Source organism: Entelurus aequoreus, linkage group LG23, assembly GCF_033978785.1.
Source record: "Entelurus aequoreus isolate RoL-2023_Sb linkage group LG23, RoL_Eaeq_v1.1, whole genome shotgun sequence".
In the NCBI taxonomy this organism is placed as follows: domain Eukaryota; kingdom Metazoa; phylum Chordata; class Actinopteri; order Syngnathiformes; family Syngnathidae; genus Entelurus; species Entelurus aequoreus.
The window spans coordinates 17358485-17371059 of record NC_084753.1 but is presented as its reverse complement, the minus strand read 5'-3'; the positions used below and the strand labels follow the sequence as shown (position 1 = coordinate 17371059).

Below are 12575 nucleotides of genomic sequence, written 5' to 3'. Positions count from 1 at the left end.
TATTTGTTGTAATGGAGGTGACTGTTATTAGCTTAGGGAAGCGGCTCCACACTGTGTATGGATACACACAATTAGCTGCTAACTTGTCGGATGGGGAACTAAAACAAATTATTTATTATAAATATAAATATATATATAAATTAAACATTATTAGCCATAGGGGAATGGCGTTTGTAATCTGCATTGAAAAGCATTAATCGGCAATGGCCATCACTTACTTTTTTGCGAAAATCCGTTATACTGATCATCGCATCCCTGTTTTAAAGCTGTGATATACATGTGTTTGCTATTTTTGATTGTTGTATCTTTGTGTCGTTCAGCTGCATTAATTTGTGGGAACCGGAACAACTGCACCCAGTTTTCTCGGAACTTGGATTGGTTGGTCAGCAAACTGGAAAGACTTGAGTCATCATCCGGTAAACTATTATTTTGTTGCTTTTAAGCTTGTCTATGAAACTTTTGATGGTGCGAAGATATCAATTGATAAGAATTTCTTGTTCAATCTTTATATTTTTAGGCATCCTAGAAGTTCTGCACTGTGTCTTGATTGAAAGCCCAGAGGCTTTGAACATCATCCAGAGAGGACACATTAAGTCCATTATTTCTCTGCTTTATAAACACGGACGCAACCACAAGGTACACACAGTCCAATGATCTTATTTGATTGATCCGAAGCACACACCATGACATGCAACTTGGTCTTTGATTCCTTTCTCTCGCTCGGCTGGGTGGCAACAACAAAACTAAAGCCCCTACAAAGACATTTTAGCTTGAGAAACCATTTATATTGTTTTTTTTTTTTTTTTTTAACATGCCAAGTTTGATAGTTCAAGGACAGCTACGTAAGGATTAACTGCTCACTGTTGTTTTTGTCTGAACTCTTTTTCCTCTCATCTTAAGTTCAGCTGTGCAGCTTTCCTCTGAAGGACAAGATAGAACTTTAGAAACATTACATTTCAATAAAATGCCTGTGGCCTTAAAGGGGAACTGCATTTCTTGGGAATTTTGTCTATCATTCACAAGAACATACATGTTTTTCTTTATTTTTAATGCATTCTAAATCGTAAATAAACATTACCAAAAGTCAGGTAACAGTAGGTCTCATTGGAGTCGCTCTATTTTGCCTTCACAGCGCTCTAAAAAACATCCAAAATCTTCATCATCATTTTATATGTATACGTACACTGTACGTATACATGTAATGTAGTAACACACTTTAATAACATGTAAAATGTATGTATTTTGCCTGTTTTAAGCATGCGACAGCACATTACTTTCACAGGCACATCACAACGTTGGCTTTTCCTTTCAACAACAACAAACCTACTATTCAAGGCAGACTTTGTGAGAGACAACAAAGACGACTTTGGGAAAAATTAACATAAATTTGTATTTTTCAGCCTGATTATAAGGAGGATAAACTGTGTGCTAAACAGATCCAGCTTTAGTGAAACACAAAGCATCATGTAGCAGTATTGCTAAGTGCTGAGCAAAATATACAAACTATGAACATAATAAAACAATTACTTACTGTACAATGTCTGCGCTCACTGGGATGCCGAATGATGGGATGATTATATCTTCCCGTTTAGATGAAGAATTAATCATAATCCTTACGAAGAGTTTAAAATAAAAAGGTTTTTTTTAGTGTTTTTTCGTGTCTTCTCCGGGTCTAAGTGAGATGTCATAGTTGACCAACTCCTCGATTTATATCCACAACCTTCTACTATCCAGGTGAGAGGCATGATTCATCATCTAGAAATAACTTTGACCAGCTCAAAGGAGATGCAACAGCTCACCGGATCAAAATGTAAATATAGCAGCATAAGCCAGTTAGCTCTCTGTGATCGCGGCGTCGCTATAAATAGTTTGTCTGCGTTAGCACTTATAATAACAATATTGTTAATACTATATAGGTTACGGGATGTAAAAGGACCATTGTTGGCTGTTTAGGGGTGTTTTTTTAGAGGGCTTTATGGGCAAAATAGTGCACTCCCTTAGCTGCATTGTTACAACTTAAAATGCATTAAAACATTAAAAAAAGACAAAAACATTCGTCTTCTTGTCTTACATAAGTATTGTGAATGATAGGTAAAAGTCCACAAAAAAAAGTGTAGTTCCTCATTTAATCAAACTAATTTAATTGTAGTAAAAGAGAAACGCTTTTGTTTTTCAGATTCTGGATGTACTTTGTTCCCTCTGCGTCTGTAATGGCGTGGCTGTGAGAGCCAATCAGAATTTGATCTGTGACAACCTGCTTCCCAAAAGGGACCTCCTCCTTCAGACCCGACTGGTCAATGACGTTCAGAGGTACGACGTTTCTGCCTTACAGTATATCCCGTGTAAATTTGCATTTATAACACATCCACGTTTTAATCCGCATCCAATCTGTTTTCATTCCCAGCATGAGGCCGAACATCTTCCTAGGAGTGGCTGAAGGCTCGGCGCAGTATAAAAAGTGGTATTTTGAGCTGGTGATCGATCAGGTGGACCACTTTGTAACCGGCGAGCCCACCCACCTGAGGGTGGGCTGGGCTAACACCAGAGGATACGCGCCCTATCCCGGCGGAGGAGAGGGATGGGGCGGCAACGGCGTCGGGGATGACCTCTACTCTTACAGCTTTGATGGACTTCACCTCTGGTCAGGTGGGCTTTTTAAAAAAAAAATTACAACCACTTGTAGGCCGGATGCATGTATTGGTTTAGTCACATGTTTACATTACAGATAAAAGCATATCAATAGTATTCAAAACAAACTTGGGCTGTCTTCAAACAAGGATGTTAATAATTGAATCTGATTCGTTAGTTTGCTCAAAGTTGACGATCACTTCTCCATTAATGAGCAACTTTCAGTAGAAGTATGTTAGGCAACGTTCCTTATTTGAATTATGTTTGGTGGGTCGTATTTGGCACCCAGGAGCCTATTTTAGACCACTTGTTATGGAATATGATTTTTTTATTAGCCATCATAAAGCGATTTAATCATTTATCTTATCTTTATCATTTAAAACAGTTATGGCTGTCATTAACAAATACGATCAATCACAAAAATGTGCATTAATGCTGTATGAAGCAGATTAATCAGGCCATTTATTTTGACTTCCTTTACTTTAACCGTAGATAGGATTGTCCCCATACCAATATTTTGGTACCGCTACCTAAATGCATTTTGACACTTTTCAAAATAAAGGGGACCACAAAAAATTTCATTTTTGGCCTCATTGTTGCGATACAGAAGAAATATAAAGAACATTTTAAAAAGATTAAAATTAAAATTAAAAGGCATGTAACACATTTTGCTTTTTCTGTTGAACTCAAAAGAATTTACAATTGTATATATTACATATCGTCTGCCAAAATCTAGAATTAGGTTAGAATATAATAGAAAGCTTCACTCGCATATAAATGCTTCATGATTTATGGTTGCCAGTGCTGTAAGTAAAATATGATCATTACTAAATACTAAAAACAATAGTATGGCCAAAACTAAACAGCTAAAACATGTGGCAGGTAAAACACACATTGTTAAAGACGAAACACAAATTTGTTACACAATTCAGTCATTTCACTTGCATTAGTTTGCGCTACGTGGGCGGTTTTGACTCAACTAATATTTGGCATCAAGCGAAAGAGCTGTGTGCGTGTTTATGTATCTGAATGGGCACAAGAGAGGATCTGAAACTCATTTTGCAGGTCTGGATGATTGTTATTTACATGTTTACCCAAGTTTTAAGCGCAGGTGGTGATACTGTCCTTCCACCGTTGGCGAGGCATGTATTAAAGCACAGCTTGCAAGGCAGTATGTAGTATCATTTTTAATTCATTAGTACCGTGGTACTTCATTAGTACCGGTATACCATACAAACCTAGTAAATAGTTGCCTGAGAGGCGGCATGGGTTGTGATCAGGTCAATGCATACGTCAGTGCAAAGATGAGTGAGACTCACACTGGTATGCTTGCTGAAAAAATGCTTTAAAATTCACCTGCACGGGACTTTAAATAATACTTTTACGAATGTTTAATCAAATAAATGATGTGCATAACATTCAAGTAAAATATGTTAAAAAAAATGTTGCTGTATGACATTCTGACGTTGCATTTGTGTCAAAATACTGGAGTCTTTTTAAGTTGATATAAATGGTAGAAGCAAGTCATTTACTGCGATTCATCTTGATTATACTATACTGTGTGATTATACTAATTAAGACAATTAATCGTTTTTACAGCACAAGTTTTTTTAATCATTGTTACTGTAGGTAAGGGATTTATATGGCCCCATTCCTGGGTGGATCTTGCTTGAAAGGGGGGATTAAAAACCTCTAAAGGCTTAGTGGCCACATGCGTGGACAGCACCTTTTAGCTCTGATTTCCAAAATTGTGAACACTACTGAATTGGGGTCTTATGGCCGCTTATGTGGACACTTATACTGCCATCTGGTGGTGTCAGAAGAGTATAACATACAATGGAATTTGGAAAAAAAAAGTGTAAAAACAAGAATTAGCATGTCACTAAACATAAAGTACACGTTTGTTACTTATGGACTAAAAGTACATCATATCAAAAGACGATTCTTAGTTTTTATTCTAATTAGGGTCCAATAAGCCCAAATAGCAAAGAGAAATACAAAAAGCATGTAAACAAACAGCTTGGGCCTTAAGAGGTTAAACATTTTGCAATGCAGTCTGCTGAAAATGATAGAAAGTGCCACCCTACCTATCAACTGACGCTTTGGTCTAAATTGGAATTGACACAAAACACATTTTAAGATATTCACCACTCTCCTGCCATCTGGCTGCTGAAGTGGAAAGTGCACCCACCCAATTTGTCACTTTTTATGTGTTAGGTAAACCATGACGAATGGGACCATATGAATCCCGTTCCTACTGTAAGTAAATTTGGATGTTCCAATTAAGTTTTTATGCTGCTGATTCCGATACCAATACAGATCAATCTAAACCACCCTACTATCGCTCATATACTGATACTAACCTTGGTATCGACTTCTTTTACAAATCTGCTGACAAGAAATCGCTTATAAATTGCAGACACAGAACTAATAAAGGATGATCGGTTGGTTGTTTTTAGAGTTTTAATTTTAACAATCATGAAATAATTTTTCAGGATTGTTAAAAAAATTTTTTTTCGAATGAATCACTATTCTTATTTGTAAGGATATTTTATCGATTCAAAAAAATCAATTAAAAAAATAAACAATGTTTTTTTATTTTTTTATTCAATCTGTCATGTCCAGCCACTCAGGTAAATCATATTGTTGAAGTAGATGCCCATATCAAGTATTGGATACTTCTTCTGTTGCCTTATTTGTATTTGACTTTATTAAATATTTGGGTAGAATATTATTAAGCAAAACCAGTTTTATTTTTAATAATATATACATTTATCACAGCTGGTAATTTATTTTATAGAGGAATGTAGGTAATCATAGAACTGGCACCCAATGTTATTAAAAACTACTGATTTTATATTGAGAATTGATTCCGAATCGAATCATTACCCACCAGAATCGAATAAGTCAAATGGTGCCTAAAGATTTACAGCTATTACAGTAGTTGCACAGACTATAATTGGGAATCCTTTTTTTAGTTTCTTGTTTTCAAGGTCAGAGTTAAATCTCTCCCCTGTAAAGAAAAAAAAAAAGTCTTGAGGGATCCATCACCCTTTGCTCATGAGCATTTCACGCTTCCCTCTTGTTCCCCTTCACCCTGACCTACATTTGCAATGACGGTCTCCGTTTCTCCTCCTCTGTCTGTGCCTATACCTCCTGCTGCCGTCGTCCAGGTCGCATCCCCAGAGTCGTGTCCTCCATCAACCAGCACCTGCTGACCTCAGACGACGTCGTGAGCTGCTGTCTGGATTTGGGCTCCCCCAGCATGTCCTTCAGGATCAACGGACAACCTGTTCAGGGCATGTTTGAGGACTTCAACACGGATGGATTCTTCTTTCCGGTCGTCAGCTTCTCTGCTGGCGTCAAGTAAGTTGAAGTGGAACATACTCCTCATTCGGGTGTGATTACGTAATGGCAGATGTTGTTATTTGCCTGAGTTGTTGCAGGTCCTAAACATTTTAGCGGAGACAAAAACGCCCGTTTTAAAATGTCTTGCGTCATGTCATGGCAGTGTTATGTAACCTCTGTTTATCAGAGTGCGCTTCCTGTTGGGTGGACGCCATGGAGATTTCAAGTTCCTGCCCCCCGCGGGGTACTCTCCGTGCTACGAGGCTCTGCTGCCTAAGGAGAAGATGTACGTGGAGCCTGTGAAGGACTACAAGAGGGACCACGAAGGGGTCCGAGACCTGTTGGGAATGCCCCAGTTCCTCTCCCAGGCCTCCTTCATACCCAGCCCTGTTGACACCAGCCAGGTCAGGAGGATTCCATGCTGTTAATGTATTTAGTCCAATGGGCGCTTCTTCAAGTTCTAATATTCGTGTATATTAGTATGGTACAGTGGACCCTCAATTTAGGGAATTAATTGGTTCTTGAATGGGTTTTTTAAATTCAAGATTCAATTCAAGATTCAAGATGCTTTATTATTGTCCATTCTTTAACATGTAGAAGACACACAAGAACTGAAATTACATTTTCGGCACAGTCCCACTAAGAGCAGACATACGTTACAAGGGGGACAAGACGGGACCGCCAACGGATCAGCCACTTACGGCGCTCCTTAAAAAAGGTGGGAAAGGGGGAAGAGTAAAAAAAGTATCAGTCTAAGGCTGGACCCTTGGGAGGGGTCCAGACTGAGTCCAAGGAAAAAACCTCACATAGCATAGCACACATAAACATGATACATGTAATCGCAACAGAGGGGGGGGGGTTTGGGGGCCTGGAGGCTGGCTGCCGCTATAAAGCTCTACTCAGCCGTCCACAACCCCGAAGAGGAATTAAGCAGTGGTGAAGGCGTTGATTGGGGGAGGGGCGGGTGCGTGCATGTATGCCCAATTAACTTGGGTGAGATGTTGAAATGTTTTTGTGGACTGGGGCCGATCTCAAAGTTCGACACCAGGTGTTATTGAAAAAAAGAAGGTCAAAAGCGTCCATCGTTGAATAATAATAATAATAAATCGGTAAGTTTGTATAGTGAAACAAGTTTCTCCAGCCTCAACAGAAGTGCCTATTTTAGTAACGGTTTGTACACTTTGAACACAATATAAAGTTCTATACAGTACTGTATATCTAAAACTAACATAATGGTGCGAAGGATCAACTTTCTCTTTATTACAACAGCAAAACAACAACAAGCTGCTGTCCTCTACAGTGCTCTGCTAAAAAGCGCACACGAGAATGTTTTGTACAGCCGAAAACAACACAAGCAGAGGGCATTTATTCTTTGAGAAAGGCTAAATGGTGCCTAGTACCCATTGAAAAAGGAGCGAGCTTGACCACCACGCAAATGTAATGGGCGGCACGTGAGCCGGACGTGACGTCTGTAAAATTCAAGCAAAATACATTAGTATATACATTAGTCATTATTATTAGTATTCCAAATGAATACTAGTATATACATTAGTCATTAGTATATACATAAGTTTGCAATAATAAAACTAGTATATACCGGTACATTAGTCATTAGTATATACATAAGTTTGCAATAATAAAACTAGTATATACCGGTACATTAGTCATTAGTATATACATAAGTGGCGTGGCAAAGTTGGGAGAGTGGCCATGCCAGCAATCTGAGGGTTACTGGTTCAATCCCCACCTTCTACCAACCTAGTCACATCCGTTGTGTCCTTGAGCAAGACACTTCACCCTTGCTCCTGATGGGCCTGGTTAGCGCCGTGCATGGCAGCTCCCGCCATCAGTGTGTGAATGTGTGTGTGTGTGAACGGGTGAATGTGGAAAATAGTGTCAAAGCGCTTTGAGTTCCTTAAAAAGGTAGAAAAGCGCTATACAAGTAAGACCCATTTATTCCAAATTAAAACTAGTATTTACATTAGCCATCAGTATTAGAATTTCTAAATAATACTAGTATATACATTCATCATTAGTATATATACTAATGACGAATGTATATACTAATATTAATATATAGTCATTAGTATATACAGTATACTAATGATGAATGTATATACTATTATTAATATATAGTCATTAGTATATATACTAATGACTAATGTATATACTAGTATTAATATGTCATAATAATGTATATATACATTAGTATTTCATATTAACACTAGTATATACAGTACATTAGCGCACCATATTAATACTAGTATATTCATTAGTATATACATTAGTATGCCATATTAATACTAGTATATACATTAGTCATTAGTATATACATTAGTATGCCATATTAATACTAGTATATACATTAGTCATTAGTATATACATTAGTATGCCATGTTAATACTAGTATATACATTAGTCATTAGTATATACATTAGTATGCCATGTTAATACTAGTATATACATTAGTCATTAGTATACACATTAGTATGCCATAGTAACATGAGTATAAAAATGGGACCCATTACCTCCCTGCTTGGCACTCAGCATAAACAGGGTTGGAATTGGGGGTTAAATCACCAAAAATTATTCCCGGGCGCGGCAACCGCTGCTGCTCACTGCTCCCCTCACCTCCCAGGGGGTGAACAAGGGGATGGGTCAAATGTAGGGTACAAATTTCACCACACCTAGTGTGTGTGTGACGGTCATTGGTACTTTAACTTTAATATACATTAATATTTCATATGAATACTAGTATATACATTAGGCATTAGTATATACATTAGTATGCCATGTTAATACTAGTACATGCATTAGTCATTAGTATAAACATTACATGCCATATTAATACTAGTATGTTCATTAGTATATACATTAGTATTCCATGTTAATACTACTATATACATTAATATGTCATGTTAATACTAGTATATATAGTACATTCGTCTTTAGTATATACATTAATATGTCATGTTAATACTAGTATATATAGTACATTCGTCTTTAGTATATACATTAACATTCCATATTAATTAGAAATGTTACTCTTACAACAACTCACCAATTTAATTCCAATTCTTGGGGTGACGATTCGTTTCAAAATCGATTCTCAAATCAAACCTATTCTCGCAATATATGATTTGGTACATACATTATATTAAAAACCTTGTCAAAACAGGCTACAGGTAAAAAAAACAACTAATATTTGATTTTTTTTTCATTGATTAACATAATAATTTACTTGTTTGCTGCAAAAAGACAAACATGGGGACAATAGACCTGTCCATGAAACAGTTGTTTTATTAATGACAACGATTTAGATGATTGAATACATTCATCCTTATTATGTATGTTCATCATATATGCAGTGTTTCTTACAAGATTGCAAACTGTGGGAGTGCAAATGGTGTAATCACCTAATTTGCATAATTTTTAATGCAACTTCTGAAAAAAATTATTGTTCTGAAAAAAACTTTTGACCTTTATGTTTATAGACGAGTATACAGTAATTTAGCCCTACAAATAAAACCTGATCTATATTTAAACCAGACTTGGATCCAGAAGAGGGGTCTGTTTAGTCAGTGAGAAAATATGAACCTGTCGTTAAAAAGAAAAAGAAAAATTACAAAAAATGTTCTTCCTGCTGACCCATCTTTTTCCTTCTACACGTGCAGATTGTTCTTCCGCCTTACATGGACAACATACGGGACAAGCTGGCAGAAAACATCCACGAACTGTGGGGGATGAACAAGATTGAGTTGGGATGGACGTACGGCAAGGTACACATATCGTGCATTGGCACATTTGATACACAAATGCAGCAGAACTTTTAAACATGACCTATACTTAACCGTCAAGGCACGTTTAATTACTCTCTAAGCCCATATGACATCCTTCTGCCTTGCTTTCAGGTCCGGGATGATAACAAGAGGCAACACCCGTGCCTTGTGGATTTTACCAAGCTGCCTGAAACAGAAAGGAACTACAACGTGCAGATGTCCTGCGAAACACTTAAGTACGACGCTTTACTAGAGTGAATGACGGTCTCTGCAGAATCCTATGTAAGAGCAGATTTAGGCATAGATAAAATTGTATTGACTTACCGGTTCATCTCCTGAGTAAATTCCAGTATTGATCTGGACAAAATCTTGGCTCCTGTTACAATATATACATTTGGTTTGGCTCATAAAAGTGGACTTCATGTTTAGGTGAGCTCACAAAAATGTTCAGTTACCTCCCAATGTGCTCTTGAACATCACATAAAAACTATTGTATATGCATGCTCATGATCTGTAGTTGAGATTACATTGATTCCAATGATTCGCTTTTTTTCTCAGGACCCTAATGGCTCTTGGCTGCCATGTCGCCCAGGTCAATGTTCATGCAGAGGATGATCTGAAGAAAATCAAACTTCCCAAAGAGTATGCTGCCGTTTGTTGGCACTTCAGTGTATTCATGTGTGGGATACAGTGGAACCTCGATTTATAAACTTTTTTGGTTCTTGAACATGGTTCGTTAATCGAAAAGTCTGTATAATGAAACAGAGTTTCTAATAAGAAACAATGTAAACATGAATAATTGGATCTAGCCTCTGCAAAAGTCTCTACTTTAGTAAAAAAAAAAAAAGAAGCACACTTTGAAGACACTAATGTACCATATTGAGCGCATATATAAGCCGCACCCCCAAAATCTTTGAAAGAAAAATATTTTCCATACATTGTGAAATTTTGTAATTGTTTATCTGCATACCTTATTAGTTTCCAGACAGTGTCTGTAACACGACAGTAAAACGGCTGATCAAACAAAACAGAAGTCATTGTCATGGACCCACCCACTGGCTGCGGAAGCTAGCTCTCCAATCAGCTAAACAGATTCAATAAGCCCACGGTGACGTTTTGGTGTATTTACTGAGGAATTTGTGAAACTGAAACAACACAAAAATAATGCCATTGTAAGTTGATAATACCAACAGAAACTCGTAAACGTGTTAGCATATTAGTTAATGCTAATAACGCTAGCTTGATTACATTACGATAGCACGTTCAAATATGGATGAAAAACACTCCTACAGACATCACACATGGGTTGGTTTAGTAAGTAAGAATTGTTTTAGTTATATTGTAAAACTACAAACATTGCTTGGAGTGATGAATGAAGAATCCATACGAGTGGAAAAACGCTATGGACTATTAGACGACGGAACGACACTTCCAATTCAAAGCTTTAAACAGTAGGAATTCACATTCACCTAGAAACACCTGCAGTGAGTTAAGTTAAAGTTAAAGTACCAATGATTGTCACACACACACTAAGTGTGGTGAAATGTGTCCTCTGCATTTGACCCATCCCCTTGTTCACCCCCTTAGAGGTGAGGGGAGCAGTGGGCAGCAGCGGTGCCGCGCCCGGGAATCACTTTGGTGATTTAACCCCCAATTCCAACCCTTGATGCTGAGTGCCAAGCAGGGAGGTAATGGGTCCCATTTTTTTTATAGTCTTTGGTATGACTCGGCCGGGGTTTGAACTCACAACCTACCGATCTCAGGGCGGACACTCTAACCACTAGGCCACTGAGTAGGTTCAAGGTAGTTCCCTGACCGGGAATCGAACCCGGGCCGCGGCGGTGAGAGCGCCGAATCCTAACGACTAGACCACCAGAGTGAACTCGTCCAAACAATGGCGCCAAAGCACTAACAATAATACACCATTTAAGTGTCTTTGCATGTGTTTAATGAAAACTATTTGCATTCTGGCCATCAACAAAGAAAAATCCATAAATTGTTTTATAAGCCGCAGGGTTCAAAGCGTAGGAAAAAAGTAATGGCTTATAGTCCGTAATTTACTGTATATCAAACAAACATAACAAAGGGGGTAATAGATTAACAATCACCTTATCCAAATAACAAAACAACAAGGCAAGTGAAACTGTCAAGACTAACACATATAAATCTCTTTGGTGCTCTCGAAAAACGTCAACATCCATTTTGCTACAATATTAGTAAAAAAAGGAAAAACTTCTTTACCTTGCTGCCAGCGAAATGTTTATGGCATGCACTTGAAAAGAGGCTTGATGCTCAGAAGGGAGTGGAGACTGAGAGAGGAAGGGGCGAGGAGGAGAGGCAGTGAGTTACTGCGCCGAAGAAGAGTCCTCTTCTTCCGGGGTTCCCTCTCCTCTCTACAATTCCCTCCATCTTTCCAGGCTGGTTTGATGGATTTTTTGGACCCAAATTTAGCAAAAAAAATAGACAAAACTTGGTGAGTGACGAGAAAAGAAACACACTCTGAAACACTGAGAAGTGGCGACCAAGTAATGGTCTGCGTAATTAGGATGTGACGTAAGGGGGCTCCGCCTCTCCCAAAAGGCCGCGCCCCGTGTGTACTGTACAGCACAGGAAATGATGTCCCCAAAATGGCCGTGCCCTAAGATTTCCAGCGGCACACAAAATAAATTAAACGTTCTTACACAGAGACATGGTTCACACTATCTAAAAGTTTGTAAGCTGAAAAGTTTACCGTTAAATATAGTCGTCCCTCGTGCTTGAAATATTGCGGTTTAACCACATTGGATTTGCATATTTTTTTAAGCCTATAGTACTAAATAG

At 38.0% G+C, this 12575-nt stretch overlaps 1 protein-coding gene across 1 annotated transcript in view; it reads left to right on the top strand.

Annotated features, from left to right (window-relative positions):
• The window catches only part of ryr3 (ryanodine receptor 3), a 309061-nt gene that overhangs the window by 140914 nt on the left and 155572 nt on the right, over window positions 1-12575 (top strand). Inside the window, exons 15-23 of the mRNA XM_062034336.1 lie at window positions 321-416; window positions 518-636; window positions 2177-2310; window positions 2405-2646; window positions 5802-5994; window positions 6164-6380; window positions 9651-9755; window positions 9888-9991; window positions 10314-10397. Of these exons, the coding sequence (XP_061890320.1) occupies window positions 321-416; window positions 518-636; window positions 2177-2310; window positions 2405-2646; window positions 5802-5994; window positions 6164-6380; window positions 9651-9755; window positions 9888-9991; window positions 10314-10397 (1294 nt within the window). The remainder of the gene's footprint in view (window positions 1-320; window positions 417-517; window positions 637-2176; window positions 2311-2404; window positions 2647-5801; window positions 5995-6163; window positions 6381-9650; window positions 9756-9887; window positions 9992-10313; window positions 10398-12575) is intronic.